Raw genomic sequence first — 17,779 nt, 5'->3', positions numbered from 1 at the left:
GACGTGAATCTTTAGGGCCAGAGCCTAGACAATGGCAGGCTGACTAATGGCCCCCAAACACGTTCATATTCTCACATCCCTGGCGCCTCTGATTGTACTATGAGGTGTGTGTTTTCTTCCAACACCACCAAGCAATCCTCCAACACTAGTTGGGTGTCCTACGATTCAACCCAATTCTGACATTGTCTACTTGGAGACCCCACGGGTTCAGGGCTCAGACTGATAAGACTGTCCCCCTCTCCCCCACTTTAGCTGATACTTAGAAGCAGAGGTTGTTGCCTGTGGTTCTGATTGGCTATAAACCAGAAGTTCCCCCGACCTCTTCACCAGTTTGATTAATTTGCTAGAATGACTCACAGAACTCAGAAACATTTTACTTCCTTGATCACCGGCTTATTACAAAAGGATGTAACTCAGGACCAGCCAGATGGATGAGATGCATAAGGCAAGGTTTGGGGAAGAGGTCTCGGAGCTTCCAGTGCTTTTTGAGCATGCCACCCTCCCCAAATCTCCACATGTTCACCAACCTGGATGCTTCCGAATCCGGTCCTTTTGGGTTTTTTTAGAGGCTTCCATTACAAGGGCATGATTGATTGACTCATTGGCCACTGGTGATTGATTCCACCTCCCTGCAGGTCAGGAAGGGTGGGAAGGAAAGGGAGGGAAATTTCCAACCCTTTGATCATGTGGTCGGTTCCCCTGGCAACCAGTCCCCATCCTCAGGTGCTTTTCATAAGTCAATTCATTCACATAAACTCAGGTGTGGTGAAAGGAACAACGAGAATTTATCCCTCTTATCACTTAGGAAATTGCAATGATTTTAGGAACTTTGTGCCAGAAATGGGGGTGAAGACCAAATATATATTTTTTATTATAAATCACAGTACCACAGTTACCTTACATGGCAAAAGGGACTTTGCAGTTTTAATTAGGCTAGGAATCTTGAGATGGGGAAATTTTCCTAGACAACCTGGGTGAGCCCAATGTAATCACAGAGGTCCTTAGAAGAGGGGGACGGGAGGGTCAGAGGCAGAGAGCGGAGGTTGACAAAGAAGGCAGAGGTGGGGGTGATGCTGGTCATAAGTCAAAGAACGTGGGCAGCTTTTAGAAGCTGGAAGAGGCAAGGAAACTATTCTCCCCTAGAGCAGGGGGGAATCAGAAACTAATGCATATTAAATGCTCATTTTGTATCAGTTTTCCATTGCTGTTGTAACAAATTACCACAACTACTGGCTTAAAACAAAGCAAATTTATGATCTCCCTGCTCTGGGTATCAGAAGTCTCTGATGGGTTTTACGAAGCTAAAATAAAGGGTCAGCAGAACTGCTGCTCACAGCCACATGACCCCAACCTCTGCTATAGTAATGCAGTGTGCCAGGGAGACGATGTCGTTGGTTGGTACTCAGAGTTCAGTGGCAAGAGGTAACAGATATATAGAGGCAGATAAAACATGCACGTGCTCAATTGCAAAGCAATACCTACCTCCAGTATGCCAAGTGATTGGTACAGACAACTGAAAAGGCGATTTTGCGTCCAACCCTCAGCCAGAGAAGTGGGATTGGCATTGGTGAAAGAGCAGGGTAGGGTGGGCTTTCCAGGTACGGGGAGTTGCAGAAATAAGCGCTAGGCAGAAGGAAAGTAAAAGCTGCCTTTAGAACCACAGATGAAGCTTTGCGTGGATCGGTGGAGGACACGGAGACTGAGAAGCCTGCCTGCCTCTGGCCAGAGCATGCGAAGAATGCTGGCCGGAGCGGTTAGCCCTCCTCCCCTGCTCCCTGGTGGCACCCAATGCCTTGTAGAAAATGCATGACGGTTAAAAGAGATGTTTCAAGAGGGCAGTCTGGGGGCAGTGTGTGTTTTTCAAGGAAGGCGAAGCCACCAGCTTGGAGGAAAAAGGAACAGGTGTCTCTCTCCCCACAGATTTGCCTGCAGCTTTTCTGCTAATAACTGCATTTCCATTAGCGATTCCTTTCAAAGCCTTCAAACCCAAACTGATTCAATTACTGCATACCGTTTAATCGAGGCCACAGATACTATACCTTGAATTTATGGTGGGTCTCACAGGCTTTCCTGTGCTTCGTGTCTTTTCCCCACCGCTTCCCTGTGAGACCAGAAATGGGAGCAGAGGAGAGAAAGGCTCATAACTCTTGAAGATCTCAAATTTTTGGAAACCATAAGGAAAAGCTAGGAGAGCGAGTCTTCCAATATCAGCTCCGAGTCCAAGCGGAGGAAAACACTGAGAGGCAGAGAGACCAGGAGACCAGTCCCCTCCTTTCCCCCCCATCCCCAAGTCAAGCAGTACAAAAAAGATTTTTTTTTTTAAATCACTTTACTAATTACTCAGGCCTAATTGTCTGCTATTTGATTAACTTAATCTTATTTTCCTCAAGAGGCCATTGCTAAAGTGATTTCCTTTTAGTGATGTGGGTTCCAAGCTCTGTATTGATCCACCAATTGTAAAATTTCCCCCTGGTTTTGTTCTCTCTGCAATTTTGCCAAGGGTAAAATGAAGGGGGAAAAAAGTGCATTTTTACTATTTAACTGACTGTGAGGCCCATATTCTATACTGACTTGCAGTCGCTAGAGAATCCATTCTTCCCCTTCCCCCACTTGTTTCCCCATCCCTTCTCCTTTGGATTTGTGGTTGGGAAGGTTCTGTTTTGGTGTAAACTGGGATTTCCCGCCCCCCCACCTGGTTGCCAGGCAACGGCAGCCAGCCCAGTCAGGATGCATATAAATGTTAAATTGTTGCCAGCCACCTCTGGAGGCTGGGCCTGTCAAAACTCCGGTGCAGGTTGGGGGGTAGGGGGTGGGGGAGGTGCTGGTTAAAAATGCAGAAGTCAGACCTTATCCCCAGCAAGCACTAATGGGCAGGTAGAGGGAGAAGCCCAGCAATTGGCTTTTTAAAAATTAGTGTCTTCTGTGATGACAGGTGGTCTGAGGGGGCTTAAGGATCCCAGGGCTGAACAGCAAATGGCAAATTACATCGAGAGGGAGCTGTTTGAGCTTCAGTAGGAGAAAAAAGCTGAGAACATTCGAAGCTGGATGTTAGTTTATTTACTCATACATAGGATTGTTCTATTCTATTCTATCTTATCCTATCCTGTTCTATGTGTGTCGAATATATTAGTTCATTTAATCCTATTGCAATGCAATGAAGTTGAAACAATCTCAGCCGACCTGACAGTGAAGAAAGATACAGAGAGGTTAACTCATCCAATGTCGCACAGCTACAAAGTGGCGGAGCGGGGACTTGAGCTTCAACAGTCTGGGGCTCTTAGCAGTAGCACTGGGAGGTGGTGAAGAATGCAGATTCTCGAGCTGAACGGTCCGAGTTCGAATTCTACCTCTAACATGTACTAATTATGTTCACCTTGCACAGACTGCCTGATCGCCTTGTGCCGCAGTTTCCCAAGTTTTAGATCAGAGAGAGTAATTATACATGTCCAAGTATTCCCATGAAGACTGGCATTTAATCACTCTTAGCCGTTATTTTAGTTAATTTCTGTGGGGCAGAGTAGAGCTGGACACTGACAGGGTTCTCTGGTCCTACCCCATCTCTGACCCGCATCTCAGATTTGAACTTGGGCCTGAGGCTCAGGGATGGGGTGGAGGAGGCAGGAACGGAAGGTGGGGAATGTCTGAGGTTGGGTAAATTATTTTGTAATTTAAAAGGCTATCTGGCGGTTTGTGCTTTTTGGCCAAGAAATAGGCGTGAATGTCAAAGTGGTCACAGCATCCAAATGGCCATGTCCAGAAGGGCATGACAAAGCCTTGGGGGCTCCCACCCTCTAGTTTATCCTTTTGTACTCACCACCCTGTCAGGGCATTTGGGGGTCAGCTTCTCTTCATCTGTCCTTCTAGTGCTTTTGAGGCCCCTTCCTTTTGGAACTGGGTCTGAGGCCAGCTAGGAATTAGGTTTTAGGGTCCTCAGGGTTGTGTATACAGGGAAGCAGGGCTGGGGGTGAAGGTGGTACAGTTTCTTTGGGGCCCACTCAACGGATGCAGCCATGAATGGGAACAAAGGTGTTGCGGGCGGGGTGGAGAGGAAGCAGAGATGCTCCACCTGGATCTGCGCCAGGACTCAAGAACCGTTCCCCAGCTGGTGGGAGCACCCTCAGCAATCGGCCCTTTGGGGGTGGCTTCTACTGCAGAGAGCGGGCTGGTCCAGGACTGACTGATGGAGGGGTATGAAACCTGGCCTTCTGGCCCCAAATCGTGGACAACTCTGGAAGGTCACCTTCAGAATTCCCCTCGGCGTTGGCCGAAATTTCTGTTGCAACAATATGGCGGCTCAGGCTTTCCCTCCCATCAGGTGGACGCTCCCCCTCCCCACTCTCCCCTTCCCAAGACCCCTCCCCGATCAATCTCTGCTCCCTGTCTCAGGGTGGGCTTCCTGGGGGCACCTGGCTGGCAACAGCGGGCAGAAGTGGGAGAAATTCCAAGCAAATCAAACAAGAGACCACAGCCCAGGAAGTCAACTCCACTTTTTAATATTTAACCATAATGCAAACAGGCATAAGTAGACTTTTGTTGAATTCCATCAAGTTAGAAGATGAGGACAATGCAGAAGGAGAGCATGCGGTGAACACAGCTTGGACAACCTCGCGAGGAGCGTGGGGCGGGCGTCGGTCCTTGGAGGAAGGTGCTGGAGCGCACGGGACACTGGGTGGACATTAGCAGCATCGAGAACTCAGAGGTAGGGGGACATCCGAGTTTCTGACAGTGTGTGTGTGTATGTGTGGTGACATGTGACACCCACTCTGCCCGCCTCCCCAGCTCCTCAGCCCCGAATGGAAACCCACTGGTACAGCAAGGAGGGGACGGCCAACTGCATTCTCTCTCTCTCTCTCTCTCTCTCTCTCTCTGCCTTCCAGGAAACCACTGCTGAGCCTGGAGTGGGTCCTGCGATCACAAGACAGCACAACACAAGGAAGAGAGGGCGGAGTCAGGGTGCACGGCATCGGGCCTCAGTGGGTAGTAATCAGAGTGATGCCAAGGGCACAGCATCTTATCAAAATGGAACTGTCATCCTTTCTGTCTTGGGAGGGAATTTGTGAAACCACTTTATCATCATCCCCCGCCCCAAATCCTTTGAGTCTCAGATAATGGAAACAAAGCCATTGGCTGGGTACCGCTCTGCTGACTCCAGAAGGTCCATGATTGAAGGGCCTGGGGCAGCCAGGAGAGACTCTTTTGCCCTCAGGGGACATCTGGCAATGTCCAGTGTCACATATGGTGGGGGTGGGGTGGGGAGGGACGGCTACCTCTTCTGGTGGGCAGAGGCGAGGGATGCCGCTCAACATCCTGCCTACGATGTCCGGGACAGCCTCCACCATGGAGAATTCTCCAGCTCTAAATGCCAGTAGTGCTGAGTTGGCTGACCCTGGACCAGAGTCAAGTCCGGGCACTTGGATGTCCTGGAGTCATTTTCTAGAAGCCCATGGAAAGCTACAGCTTAAGGGAGGTTTGCTCCTGCCTGCCAGGGCCACCTTGTTAAGAACGGTCTCTGTCCTTGACCAGACCGACACACCTTGCTTGTTCAGAACTGTTCAGGTCTTCCAGGACAAAACAAAATCATAAACAAACTAAGGCGTATTTACCCCAGACCTCCTCCCTTGCACGACTGCACGTGGCTCTGACCAGTAGTAATAGAGAATAGACTCAAGACCCATGTTCCAGGGGTGAGAGTTTACCTAGGTCCTCATGCAGGTCTGAGACTCATCAGTGTTTGGCGAGAGGCAGCTTTTGCCACCAGGTCGGGACCGGTGGTGGATCGAGGACAAGGTGCATATGATAGAAAGAGGAGAGACCAGGCTGGTGTCAGCCCCAAAAGGTCAGATTCAGGTTCATGGCGACCATGTGTGTTGAGTTCGGGGGGGGGGGGGTGTGTGGCAGTGACTCTCAGATCCGTCTTCCTCCATCCCAGGCCCTGGCTTTTAATTCCTGTGCCAAACAGGACATTTAGATGCAGGAAACTTGACAAGGGTTGGGAAACGTCAAGGAGTATGGACAAGTCATATAGGATGCCTAGATGAATATTTTTTTCTCCTTGTCACCTGCAGGCAGTCTCAGATTAACTTGCCAATTCAGACAGAAGGTTTTGGGGGTAAGGTGGGCATGGTGACATGCTGGAGGTCAGGGCAGTGGAGATGCAAATATACAAGTTAACGGTTGGCTTCACACAAAATCTTAACCCCATAGTTTTCCTGATGGCATGAATGGCCAGAGCTTGAAGGGTGAACGGGCCCAGACATCTGGCTTGCGCATCCTGGCAGAGGGATTGTTGGTTTGCCTGTGATCTGGGTCAGAAAAATCTCACTTGCTTTGTACTTAGGGCAAAACCTGACCTCCTTTTGGAAGTCCAAAGCAGGTGGCTGCTGAGAATGTGCTTGGCAAGAAAATCCTATGTTCTAAGGCCAATGTCTAATTGGCCTGGGGTCGGTTTTCTTTCCGTGCATCTAGGCCTGGCCGGACCTTGGAAGGATGCACCCTGCTGGCTGGGGGAGAAGCTGGCTATCATGTCAGCAACTGCAAACTCATCTTTCCCTCGAGGCTATTTTTTTCTCATGAGACTCCTTTCTCAGCCTAAACGTAAGACTCTTAACTTTCTCATCTGTTCTCCTTCTACCCCACAGATAGGTCTCCAGGTCCTACTGATTCAACCCCTGGAGTGGCTTTATCATTACACCTGCCTCTTCCCTCATTCCAGCCTTGGTTACTGCAACATTCTACCGCTGGTTCAACAGACCAGCTGTCCATACTCTGTGTTACAGCCAGAACGTTCTTTTCCAAGCACGACTCCAATGACCTTATTTTTCCCACGTGAAAAACGTTCCTAGGGATACCCTACTGCCTGCCAAATAATCTAAATTCCTTGACATGCACTCACCTGTCCCAAAGAGCTGGTCCCTGCTCACCTTCCCAGCATCTGGCTCATCACCTTCAAGCCTTCCAAAGCTGTGCCTGAAGCCAGCCCCCATTTACTGCAACATGCTCCCGTCTGTGCCTTTCCTTCCTCTCTTCCTACTTCCTGGAAATCCTATCTCCCCAGACCTGCAGGTGGAATCCCCCCATTTCTCAAACCTCAGACATTTATGTCGATTCTAATTGTGTGTCTACATACGAGCTTCTCACTGTCTACAAACAGAAACTGTTTTTTGCTTTGTACTCTCCACTGTGCCTTCCGCATACAGGTATTGGTGAAGTGGAAAAGTAAAATTTGAAAGCTTCAATGGGCCAGGTAGTATAACTGGCTATTTTATGGGCATTATCTCATTTAGCCCCCTTTGCTATATAAGTGGATATGTAGACTCGGAAAGGTTAAATCACCAGCCCAGGGCTGTCTGCGGAAACGGGAAGGGGGAAAGCTCAGAGTTAGCATTTGGACTCCGGGCTGCTTCCACGGGCTCCATTTTGGTGGGTCTAAAGAATTTCCCTGAACGGAAGGATACCTGGCTGTCTCACTCCGTAGAAACCAAGCGGGAAAATACTCCTCTGCTCAGGGAGTTAAATTACCTCTGCTTCTTTCCTAACACAAGGTGCTGGCTTTGGATTCATAGTGATGAATGGGGGGGCATGACCATGTCAGCTTCTCCTGCAGAGGGGGATGTCTCCTTCCTCCTGGCCAAACTCACTTTTGTTAAATGGGGTTGGAGCCACTGCAGGCCAGTTCAAGGGGGAGAGGAACAGAAAAGTCTGTAATCTAGGTAACCCCCAAATGCCCAATCAATCCTATTTTTCTGCTCACTTACTGTGAAACCAAATTTTGCGCCTGGATTTGGCTACTGGGACTGAAATAAAAGCACCACAAGAGGGCAGCATTTACCCACCCTGGATCAGAGCTAAACCCTAAACCAGGACTCCACACTCTGCCTCTTGACAGGCTCCTTACAGGGAGGCTTTTCATAACAGGGGTTCTGGCAAATGAGAGAAATACATCGGACCAGTCTCCCGTCTTCTAGTGGGGAGTCCTGAAGCAGCTTGCGTTGGGTGTTGAAAGGTGTTTCCTTTAAAAACAAAAATCCTTCTTGGGAAGAAAGATGCATCCCGATTCTATAATCACTGCTTTGGACTCCCTGATACATCAGCAAGCCTGCTACTGGAGGGGAAGGGGTGCATGAAGGAGGTGTCCGGCACACAGGAAGTGCACACAAGCACTTATTCAGGGATGGAAAAGCACTCACACGCAGGGCTTGGTCTGGAGAGGAAAGCGCCGATGAGTCCTTCCTTGAATGAGGTTGGGCACTACAGTTCAGGGTCTGGGGAACAGGGACATTTTAGCAAATATCTCCAAAGGGCTCAAAGGGTTGAAAGAAAGCCCCCGGGGGGAAAGCTGCTAGGGGCCAGAACTGTGTATACAACGGGCCTCTGGAGCTCCAGGTTGGACAGGGTGGGGATGGGGGGCTGAGGGGGGTGGGGGGTGGGGAAGGGCGTAGCCCGCCAAGGGCTTGTGCTTGACCTTCCTTGCTGTGGAAGCCCCAGCCAGAGGACACAGGATTAAAGGAAGGCGGGGAGGTGGTAACTGGAGGCAGCCCAGCTCTGCACGCAGGGGAGAGGGGACTCCAGAGGGAGGGGGGCTGCTGTGGAGGGTGGAGAAAAGCGAGGTCCAGTTTGCCTTTTGCCTTCAAGAATCTCGGAGACTGTCCCCTCCCAGGAACACCTCTTTGGCACTCTGTGAACTAAGGCCCTTCCAGAGAGGGCCAGGGTACTTTCTCTTTGGCGGCCCCCCAAACGGAGCAGCAAGAAATACCCACTGTGCCGTACAGAAAGGCGATGCTGTCTCTCTGGATGACAAAACATAACACAACAAAACAGAAGAACCCACTTGCAGAAGAAGGCTTCCCCTCCAACCTGGGTGGGGGGGCCCGGGGCAGGCCCCTCTAGCAATTTCTTGGCTCTCTCCAGGCCCCTGATTTTGAGCACTTGTAGGTAGAGAGGGGCCCTCCCAGCCCATTCATCCTGACTGGGTGGGCGCAGCAGGTTGCCTGCTGTGGGGGGAAGTGGGGGGGGGAGCGTACTGACCCTGATTCCCACTGAAGACTGCACTGCCCATTTTTGATAGGAGTCAAGGTTCGTTTATTCGTCAAAATTATTTCATCAGACTAGAAACTTGGGGGATCACTTTTAGAAGGCCAGGAGCATGAGGGCCAGGCCACCCTAGGTTGTGGTCCTGTGGAGGAAGCCGTGTGGCGTCTCATTATGGCTTTCCTCTCCGACCTACCCGATTTACCGGCCTTCTGTTATTTCCTTCCTAGAGTGGAAGGGCCAGCCCTGTTTGGGGCAATAAAAAAAATAGCAGCGATATTCTTCCTTGATACTGTTTCCAGTCTCTACCACTTTAAAGGCTGATCTATGCATCCTTCTTTTGCTTCATAACATTACAAGGGGGAACAGCGGACAAGTAACTTGCCCAGAGTCACCCGGGGATAAAGATGGGAAGATTCTTATTTCCCGCATACTCCCTGGGACATCACCTCCCTGTCTTGTGGGTGTGATGGTCCAGGGAGGGCCAAATCAGGTGATCCTGTCTGGGATGGGGGGGTAGGGTTGGTGAGGAGGTGTGCTTAATCCACGAGATGGGTTAGTTTCCCAGGGAGGGCTCTGCTAACTAGTACCAGAATCTAAATGTGACCAATTCTGTGAGCCCCTTTTTGACGGAGCTTTCCCCCTTAATCATCACACTTGCTTCTCCCCTGCCCTTTGTAACCAGGACAACGAGGGTGCCTCCAAGTGTCTCAGGGACATGAGCACAGATAGAAAATTATGGACGCATGGAGAACCAGGGCACGGTTCTTGGCACTGAGAGTCTGCAGGCCACACGCTTGTCCAGGCAAGAGGACAGACGGAGACCCAGGCCTGTGCCACACATGCACGCACGTGCACACATACACACACACCCACACGACCAGGACATCATCATAAAAAAGGAGAAGGGGGGGATTCAGCAGCAGAGAGACTGGCTCAGAACCCCCTGAGCGGTCCCTGCAGCCTCTCCGGGGGGACCCCAGAACAACGGCCACATTCCAGTGATGTCATGCGCCGGTGATCTGCCCTTGTTGGGAAGAGAGAGGGGGGAAACAGTTTTGTAAGAGCCACTGTGGATTATAAAGGCATTGCATTGCAGCAGGACAACTCAAGGAGAAAACCCAAGAGGGCCAAGGAAACCACCGAGGGGCGAGGACCCAGAAGAGGAAAAACCACAGCGACAGGACGAGAGGGACAGCGGGGGCCACGCGGGGTCCCGGAGGGAAGGTTCAGCAGTGTCCACGCTTATAAAACCTGCAGCTGCCCCACCAGGGCACATGGGATGGCCCCCCTGCCATCCGTCTGGGCAAGAGGATCCAGTTAGGAGCTGAAAACCCTGTGGGAAGACGGGGGGGGGGAGGGAGTTAGTGCCAGGGAGGCAAAACTGCACTGTTTCCTTAGGAGCCACAGAGAAGCCACAAAGCTCTGGGCACAGGGGCTTCACTGCCCGTTCCTTGGCAGGCTCCCTGCCTTGGACAGCACCTGACCCCTAGTTGGGGCTCGTCTTGAATGCATGGACGAAATAACGAAGGAATGAATGAGTGCTTGCTCACCAACACAACTGGCCAGGAAGAGGGACAATGAAAGGGGCTTCCTGATAGGCCGAAGGAGCTGGAATCTTAAAGGCAATACAGTGAGCCTACTGGACACAAAATATGTTTTGTACATATGGGGAAAAAATGAGGCTGCTTAAGAAATGGGGTGTCTTCCCTATGCTACCGAAAATGAGACAACCCAAGTCCTACCTAATTTAACATAAAGGGCACACAGCGGTGGTTTGGAGGCACTCTGTGGGGGGGCATGGGGTGAGTGAGTGGCATTACCATCGTGGTTAAGAGGTCCCGGCCTTAAGGTGAAGTTTAGTGAGACTCAATCCAGTCTTGTGGTGCCTCACACTTTTCCCAGCAATTTCGAGAGGACCAGTGAGATTGTCAAAATAATACCAATTGGGATCTGCGTGGATGAGAACGCTCTGGGCAATCTGGGGGGTGTGGGAGGTGGTGTATAAAGGGAGGGACCTGCAGCGGGGAATACACCTTCCCGGAGGCTGGAGCCGTTATTCCACTAGGGGGCGCCCCAGGCAGACGTGGACATGCAAAACCAGGGTTCCCACACTTGGAGGGGCCTCAGAATCTCTGGAGGGCTCCTTAAAAACATAAACCTCGGTTCTCACTCCAGAGTTTCAGAGTCAGCAGGTCTGGGGTGGCCTGGGAATTTGCATTTGTAGCCCACTCTCCACTGTGGGAAAACCAGGGCAAACGAAGCCAGACATCCTCCAGCCGTTAGGACTGGGAAAAGAGGGTTCTGCCCGCCCCTCAAGCCCCTGGGAAGGAGCCTGCTTACTCATCGGTGTCTTTTTTGCTCTCCTCAATGAAGGCAATGGATTCAGATCTAAGGCGGTTGGTCACTTCATACGTTCGCAGGGTGACCCCGAAAATATCCTCATGGTACCGGTTGTCATCCTGGGGGACAGAAACAGCCCTCAAATGCCAGCCAAAGGCAGGAGAGGGACAGACACGCTGACAACCTGGAATGGAATGTCGCTAAAAAAGATGGGTTCTAAACAAACAAGATGTAACCCAGTGCCCCCTGGAGGAGCTCTGGCCTCCTAACCCAGGTGGCAAAGAACATTTCAGTTCACATCTGAACTGGCACACCTTGGACAAAAGTTTTTATGCAGTGTTCAACCTGGACAACTGCACAGGACAGTGCTGCAGCTTGGTTCTGGGGGCAGGAAGAGTCGGTTTCGGAAGGTTTCTACCCAGCCACCCAGTGATCCACCCGCTTGTTACTTTCACACACCACAGCCCCCACCCATATTTAATACACGCACCTGCACACCCAACACCCAGTCCTCCACCTTCTCTCTCAACTACGGTTTGGGACCACGGGTATCCTCTACCCTGAACCATAAGTGGGAAAATGGGAGCAGGCGGGGATGTCATCATGGCCCCTCTAATCACTGAGACAGGTGGGGTGAGGAAGAGGAGACAGGAACCAGTTGCTGACAAAGGGATCCAAGAAGCCAGCCTGTCACTCACCCTCAGCCTGCTGATGAACACGCCTGCATCCTCCACTGAGAGTTTCCCTTGCTGGGTCATGATGCGCTGGATGGCTTTGAGGACATCGGCGGCCATGGTGACATCCCCACAGACATAGATGTGGCCCCCTTGCTCCTTCAGGGCTTGGTACACCGGTTCTGCCAAATGCTCTTGCAGAATGTCCTGCACGTACTTCTGCAAGGAGCAGGAAGACCCGTGAGAAGGAGCTGGGTCCTGGGCAGAGCCTGATACAGGTGACCCAGGGGAGCGGGAGGAGTGAGTAAGAGAAGGAAAGCTGATCCGAGGGTGTGCGAATGAGCTGCACCCCGTGTTGGAGCTCAGCTGTGCTGAGGACCCTCTCGAAGGTCATGCGGAACACATCCCAGAGCCATAACCTGGGGGAGCACAGGGTGGGTCACAATCTACCTGCTCCCTGGCCAATGGCCAGTGGTCCCCCCTGGGGTGTTAACACCTGTTAACTAGGTGCGGGGTACATCCTATGCTGGGGTGCCAGAGAAGCCCCAGGGCAGACAGCAAGAGATCGAGAGGTGAGGGGCTGTGAGCTCACACCTGCACAAAACCAGCTGCTGCAGGAAGAGCTGGAGTAGAAAGTGGGCTAAGAGAAAGTGGGGTGGCAACAGGGGTGTCCACCATAGCCTCCAGGGCATTTGCCTTATTTGTTCGGGATGTCTTCCACTTGTCTAGGAAACTGCCCCCAGGGTGAGGTGGACACGAAGCTGCTATGTCCTGGCATGGCTGTCCTGCTTGTGAAAACACTGGTGTACTTCCACCCCAGCTGTCAGATGGCCACTGCCCACCCTCCGAGTGCCCACCCCACCCCAGCTGTCCTGGCCCCTTTCCTGAGACCCCCTGGATCTCCCCAAGATCCAGGAGGAGCACGCTCCAGTTGTGTGGCCTGTGTCCATTCTGACTGGTAGCACCTCTTGTGGACTCTTACATGTTTTTTTTAAATTCATATTTTAAAAATATTTTTATTTTGGTAAAATATGCAAAACATATCATTTACCATTTAACTATTTTAAAGTGAACAATTCAGTGGTATCTCGTGCACCACTGTCTTGTGCAACCATCACTCTATCTGGTTCTAGAACTTATTCATCATCCCAAAAGGAAATTCTGTACCCACGAGCAGTCACTCCTCATTCCCCTGCCCCAGAGCCCCTGGTAACCCCAGATCCGCTCTCTGTCTCTATGGATTTGGCTGTTCTGGATATTTCACATAAGTGGCATCCTACAATATGGGCTGTTAAATATTTTAAACTGATATTTTTTTGCTCCTGCTTCCTGAAGTACAGAGCAATGTCCTGGAGAATTCAGAATAGGTGAGGGGGTGACTGGGGGTGGGATGCGCATGAGTGTACAAGCGCGCGCGCGCGCGCGCGCGTGTGTGTGTGTGTGTGTGTGTGTATCTAAGGCCGGGGTGTGGGCACTGTGCACGGGCCGGGGGTTACCTTTGGTTTGTCCGGCTCCCGGGAGTAGGCCGTGTACAGTTCTCTGAAGACCCCCTTGTTCTTGGCTTGTAGAGTCTCCTCCCTGTAGATGTGGTCTATCTTGGATTGCCGGCACCCGAACACCAGGACCATGGGGCAGGGGCTCATTCCTGGGGACCAGGAAGATCTCACGTCACTCACGGCTCTGATGCCCAATTTGGGGGGGGTGGCTGGTGGTACCAGGGGAGGGGGTACTGGGAACCTTCGTGCACGCCACATGGATAGAGGCACATGAACACTGGGACAGGTGGGGTGTATGTACTTGCTCACAAGTACACCCATGTATACACATGCACGCACCTGCGTACACTGAGGGAAGTAGGTGAAGTGTGTTCAGATTTTAGCACACCTCCTTTCTCTAGGTCTCAATCCTTGCTTCTGCCCCCCTGGCTACTTAGCATCCCCTGCTACTGGGTCATGCCGAAAGCCCAGTCTGTGGAGCTGCACTACCCGGGTTCAAAACCCAGCTTTGTGCAATGATGAGCAACTTAACTTTCTATGTGCCCATTTCTGCAGGTACAAAATGGAAGTAATAATAGCATCTACCTCCTAGGGTTACTCTGAGATGTAAAACATTCAAGCCCAGTGAACATACAGTGAATCCTTCATCAATGTTAGCTATTCCACCAGAATGACTGGTCCATGGGGGTGGCTTTTTTTTTTTTTTTAAGCTGTTTCTCTGTCTTATTCAATGCTGTCCCTTGGCACCTACAACAGTGCTTGGCATTTATTAGATGCTCAACAAATCCCTGGTTAATGCATGCCACAACTGTGGGTTTCTTTCTCTCTCCTCCTGGAGCTGATCTGTTGGGTCTCTCACACAGCAAAGCCTGCTCTTGAATAACTGCCTTTGGGACAATCCCACAAATGTACAAACACATTTACTCTCCTAGGGCTGCTTCAAATTTCAGATGGGTCCTAGCGTAACACAGAAATATCTTCTGGGTTGGAATTTCAGGCCCTAGGACAAGCTGTGTGGGAGACTGGTCAGGACAGGTCCTTTGAAGTATAACCATGAACCTCACCTATGGGTCAGGTCAGTACTATGACCCCTCACCCCCCGCCCTCCCCCAGGGAGTGATTCAGTGGAGAGAGAACTTTGTCATTCCTCTGGGTGGCTGAGCCACAGGTGGGTCTGCCCAGGTCCAGACGGGGTGGACATCACCTGGCTGCTGAATTGTGACCCACCTTTGTGTTGGATATCAAATTGCCGCTGCTGCCAGAAACTTCGGAAAGGGGCAATGCCAGTGCCTGGGCCAATGAGGATGCAGGGCACTTGCGGGTTTCGGGGCAGGTGGAAGCTGGGTGCTCTGGACAAGAGAGAGAGAATCAGAAGGCTTGCTGCGTTCAAATCTGATCAAGGGTGGCTGGGCCTTGGGTAGACCAGATGGCCGTCTTGGTGATACAGTGGGATTCCACTCTCTAGCAGGGGTCAGGTGCCCCTTATCGGAGTGGGAGGTCCCACAGCTTTGGGGAGTTCCCCAAACAGGAGCTCTTCAGTGTCTGGCTACCACTCCAATTCCCAATTTTCCTCATTGCTGAGCTAAGCCACCAAGGGCATTGTTTTAACTCAGGCCTTCCAGATCTTAGCACTGCTGATAGTTGGGGCTGCATACTTCTCTGCTATGGGGGGTGTCCTGTGCACTGTAGGATATTGGGCGGCACCCCTGGTCTCTGCCTCCTAGATGCCAGGAGCACCCTCCAGCTGTGACAAACAAAAATCTCCACAGCCTTTGCCACAGGTGCCCTGAGGGGGAAAATCAGCCCCTGCTGAGAACCACTGATGTAGGCACTGGCGAGATCTCCTAAAATCAGGGAACAGACTTCTGTGTACAGAAGAATCACCCCGTGGTGTTAACAGTGCAGAGTCTTGGGCAGTGCAGCAAATCTGGCTCAGGATACGGTATTTTTGAAGAACCACCGGGGATTCTGATGGTCATGGTATATGGACCATCCTCTGAGCACTCCACTCTCAAGAGCTGAGAAAAATCACTGGTCAAGACCACTGTTCAGGTACAGAAGTCACTGGTTGACAAAGCAGGAACCTTACCAGCTCAGGTATGGCCCTCATTGTGAAAAATGTTTAAGTTGTAGTTTTTATCTGATGGTGGTAAGAACACTTCAATGAAATCCACCCTCTTCACAAAATTTTTAAGTGCACGATACAGTACTGTTCATCGTAGGTAGGAACGTCCTTTAAAACTGAGTTTGGGGGGGCGCCTGGGTGGCTCAGTTGGTTAAATGTCTGCCTTCGGCTCAGGTTGTGATCTTGGGGTCCTGGGATTGAGCCCCGCATCGGGCTCCCTACTCAGCGGGGAGTCTGCTTCTCCCTCTTCCCTCTGCCACCCTCCACCCCGCTTGTGTTTGCTCTCTCTCTGTCTCAAATAAATAAAACCTTTTAAATTTATTTGAGACAGAGAGAGAGAGAGAGAGGGAGGGAGCACAATAAGGCACAGTAGCAGGCAGAGGGAGAGGGAGAAGCAGGTTCCCAGGCAGGGAGCCCGATGTGGGGCTCGATCCTAGGGCCCCGGGATCATGTCCTGAGCCGAAGGCAGATGCTTAGCCGACTGAGCCACCCAGGCGCCCCAATAAATAAAAATCTTAAAAAAAAAAAAAAACAAACACAGCTGAGTTCGAGAGAAACAGCTCTGACTGATGGGGGGAAGGTTTGGATCTTCCCCATCTCCGAAATAGTGGGAACAGATAGGGTGGTTGGTAGATAGTGGAGAGAATTTCCACCAGTCTGCAGATTTCAGGAAAGCTGAGACTGCATTTGCCGGGTTGTCTACTGTAGCCCCAGCATCTGGCACAGTACATGCACTTGATAAATATTCATTGCATTGACCTGACTTTGACTGGGGCGGCAGGGGGAGCTTGCTTAGCTGCTGCTGTATTGCCCGTCCCAAGATCCCATTTACTTAACAGCTTGGAGTGATACTGAGTGTTGATCTCGATTCCGTCTGACTCAGCCATTTCTCCAGAACCCTTGAGGCTGGTCCACCCAGCCCAGCTCAGGACATGAGTATGCAGATTTGGGACAACTGCTCATTTCTCTTCATTTGCCACTCACCCTCTCACGAAACATGGGACCACTTCGTCAGCCTGTATCCGGTTGAGCCAGGAGGAGCACACACCGTGGTGAATTGGTCCTTCTCCATCTGGCAGAATAAGCAAAGTGGTCTGGTGCGCCTCCTGCCCCCAGGGTTCCCCGTCACTGGCCTCCCCCTCCCTCCAGTGCAGAAGCTCACAACCCCACGCCAAGTTTCTGCCTTGGAATTCCCTGTCTGGATCCTCTGAAGGGGAAGCGGGTATGGTATAGTGAAACTGCCCAGGGTCGCCGTGGGTAAGGGTGGGTCGGATTCGCAAAGGTCTCAGTCAGTGTGCTCCCGATGGCCTTCCAGGATCCCGGTCTTGGAGCTCTCTCAGGCACCGTGCATTTTAATTGCTTTATCAAGGAGGGAAATTATGGGAGACAAACGCTAGGATATCTGACTGACCTATAACCAGGAGACTTCATGCAGCAGAGACCTCCCCCCTCCGAGGGATGGGTGGGGTGGCTTGATCCAGTTGCTGCCTTGGTTGGGGAGGGATGAAATGATGAAGGCAGTAAAAGCACTCTCAGGCTTTGGGAGCAGAGGAAGCTTTCAAGTGCACATCTTCCCTCCTTCCTGACTCTGCACAGGGTTGGCTCCGCCTAAGGGGACAGTCTGCCTGCCCTGCTTCTTCCCCCAGTTCCTGGCCTTGGGGTGGGTCTCCTCTTGGGGATTTGGGATTTGGCAGCCCTGCAGAGGCCCCTGGGGAACAAATGCAGACCCAGGGGGCTCTCCCGGGGCCTCTGCAAATGCAGACCCAGGGGGCTCTCCCCAGGCCTCTGCCTACCTCGGGTGCGGTAGGAGACAATGGCCACGGTGAGGTGCACCTCGTCGGGGTACATGTCTGGGGAGGAGCTGATGGAGTAGTAGCGGGGCTGCAGCAAGGACAGCTGGGTCAGGAGCAGGGTGGCAGGCATCTGGATGGACGGGAACTCCTCCAGCACCTCCACGATGGTGGGGTTCTTGCCCCACTTCCATTCCTCGTACTCCTGCAAACCCTGTGCCAAGGAAAGGGATGCAGAACTTGCACCCTGCTCCGGGTACACATTTCCAGGGAGGGCATCAGAACATCTGGGGAAGGAGGTCAGGAGTGATAAGGATACCTAAC

General features: G+C 51.7%; 1 protein-coding gene across 1 annotated transcript in view; it reads right to left on the bottom strand.

The window, feature by feature from the left end:
- Window positions 1-9,988: 9,988 nt before the first annotated feature.
- The window catches only part of NOS1 (nitric oxide synthase 1), an 80,304-nt gene continuing 72,513 nt past the window's right edge, over window positions 9,989-17,779 (bottom strand). The window contains exons 23-29 of the mRNA XM_028116601.2: window positions 17,459-17,669; window positions 16,650-16,737; window positions 14,768-14,889; window positions 13,541-13,689; window positions 12,069-12,263; window positions 11,371-11,489; window positions 9,989-10,363 (exon numbers count right to left, since the gene is read on the bottom strand). Coding sequence (XP_027972402.1) covers window positions 10,348-10,363; window positions 11,371-11,489; window positions 12,069-12,263; window positions 13,541-13,689; window positions 14,768-14,889; window positions 16,650-16,737; window positions 17,459-17,669 — 900 coding nt within the window. The 3' untranslated portion in view covers window positions 9,989-10,347. The remainder of the gene's footprint in view (window positions 10,364-11,370; window positions 11,490-12,068; window positions 12,264-13,540; window positions 13,690-14,767; window positions 14,890-16,649; window positions 16,738-17,458; window positions 17,670-17,779) is intronic.

This window comes from Eumetopias jubatus, unplaced genomic scaffold, assembly GCF_037043125.1.
Source record: "Eumetopias jubatus isolate StellerSeaLion01/CBP00866 unplaced genomic scaffold, mEumJub1_p1.0 scaffold_16, whole genome shotgun sequence".
Lineage (NCBI taxonomy): Eukaryota > Metazoa > Chordata > Mammalia > Carnivora > Otariidae > Eumetopias > Eumetopias jubatus.
The sequence above is the reverse complement of the archived record's forward strand: the minus strand, read 5'-3'. Positions and strand labels throughout refer to the sequence as shown.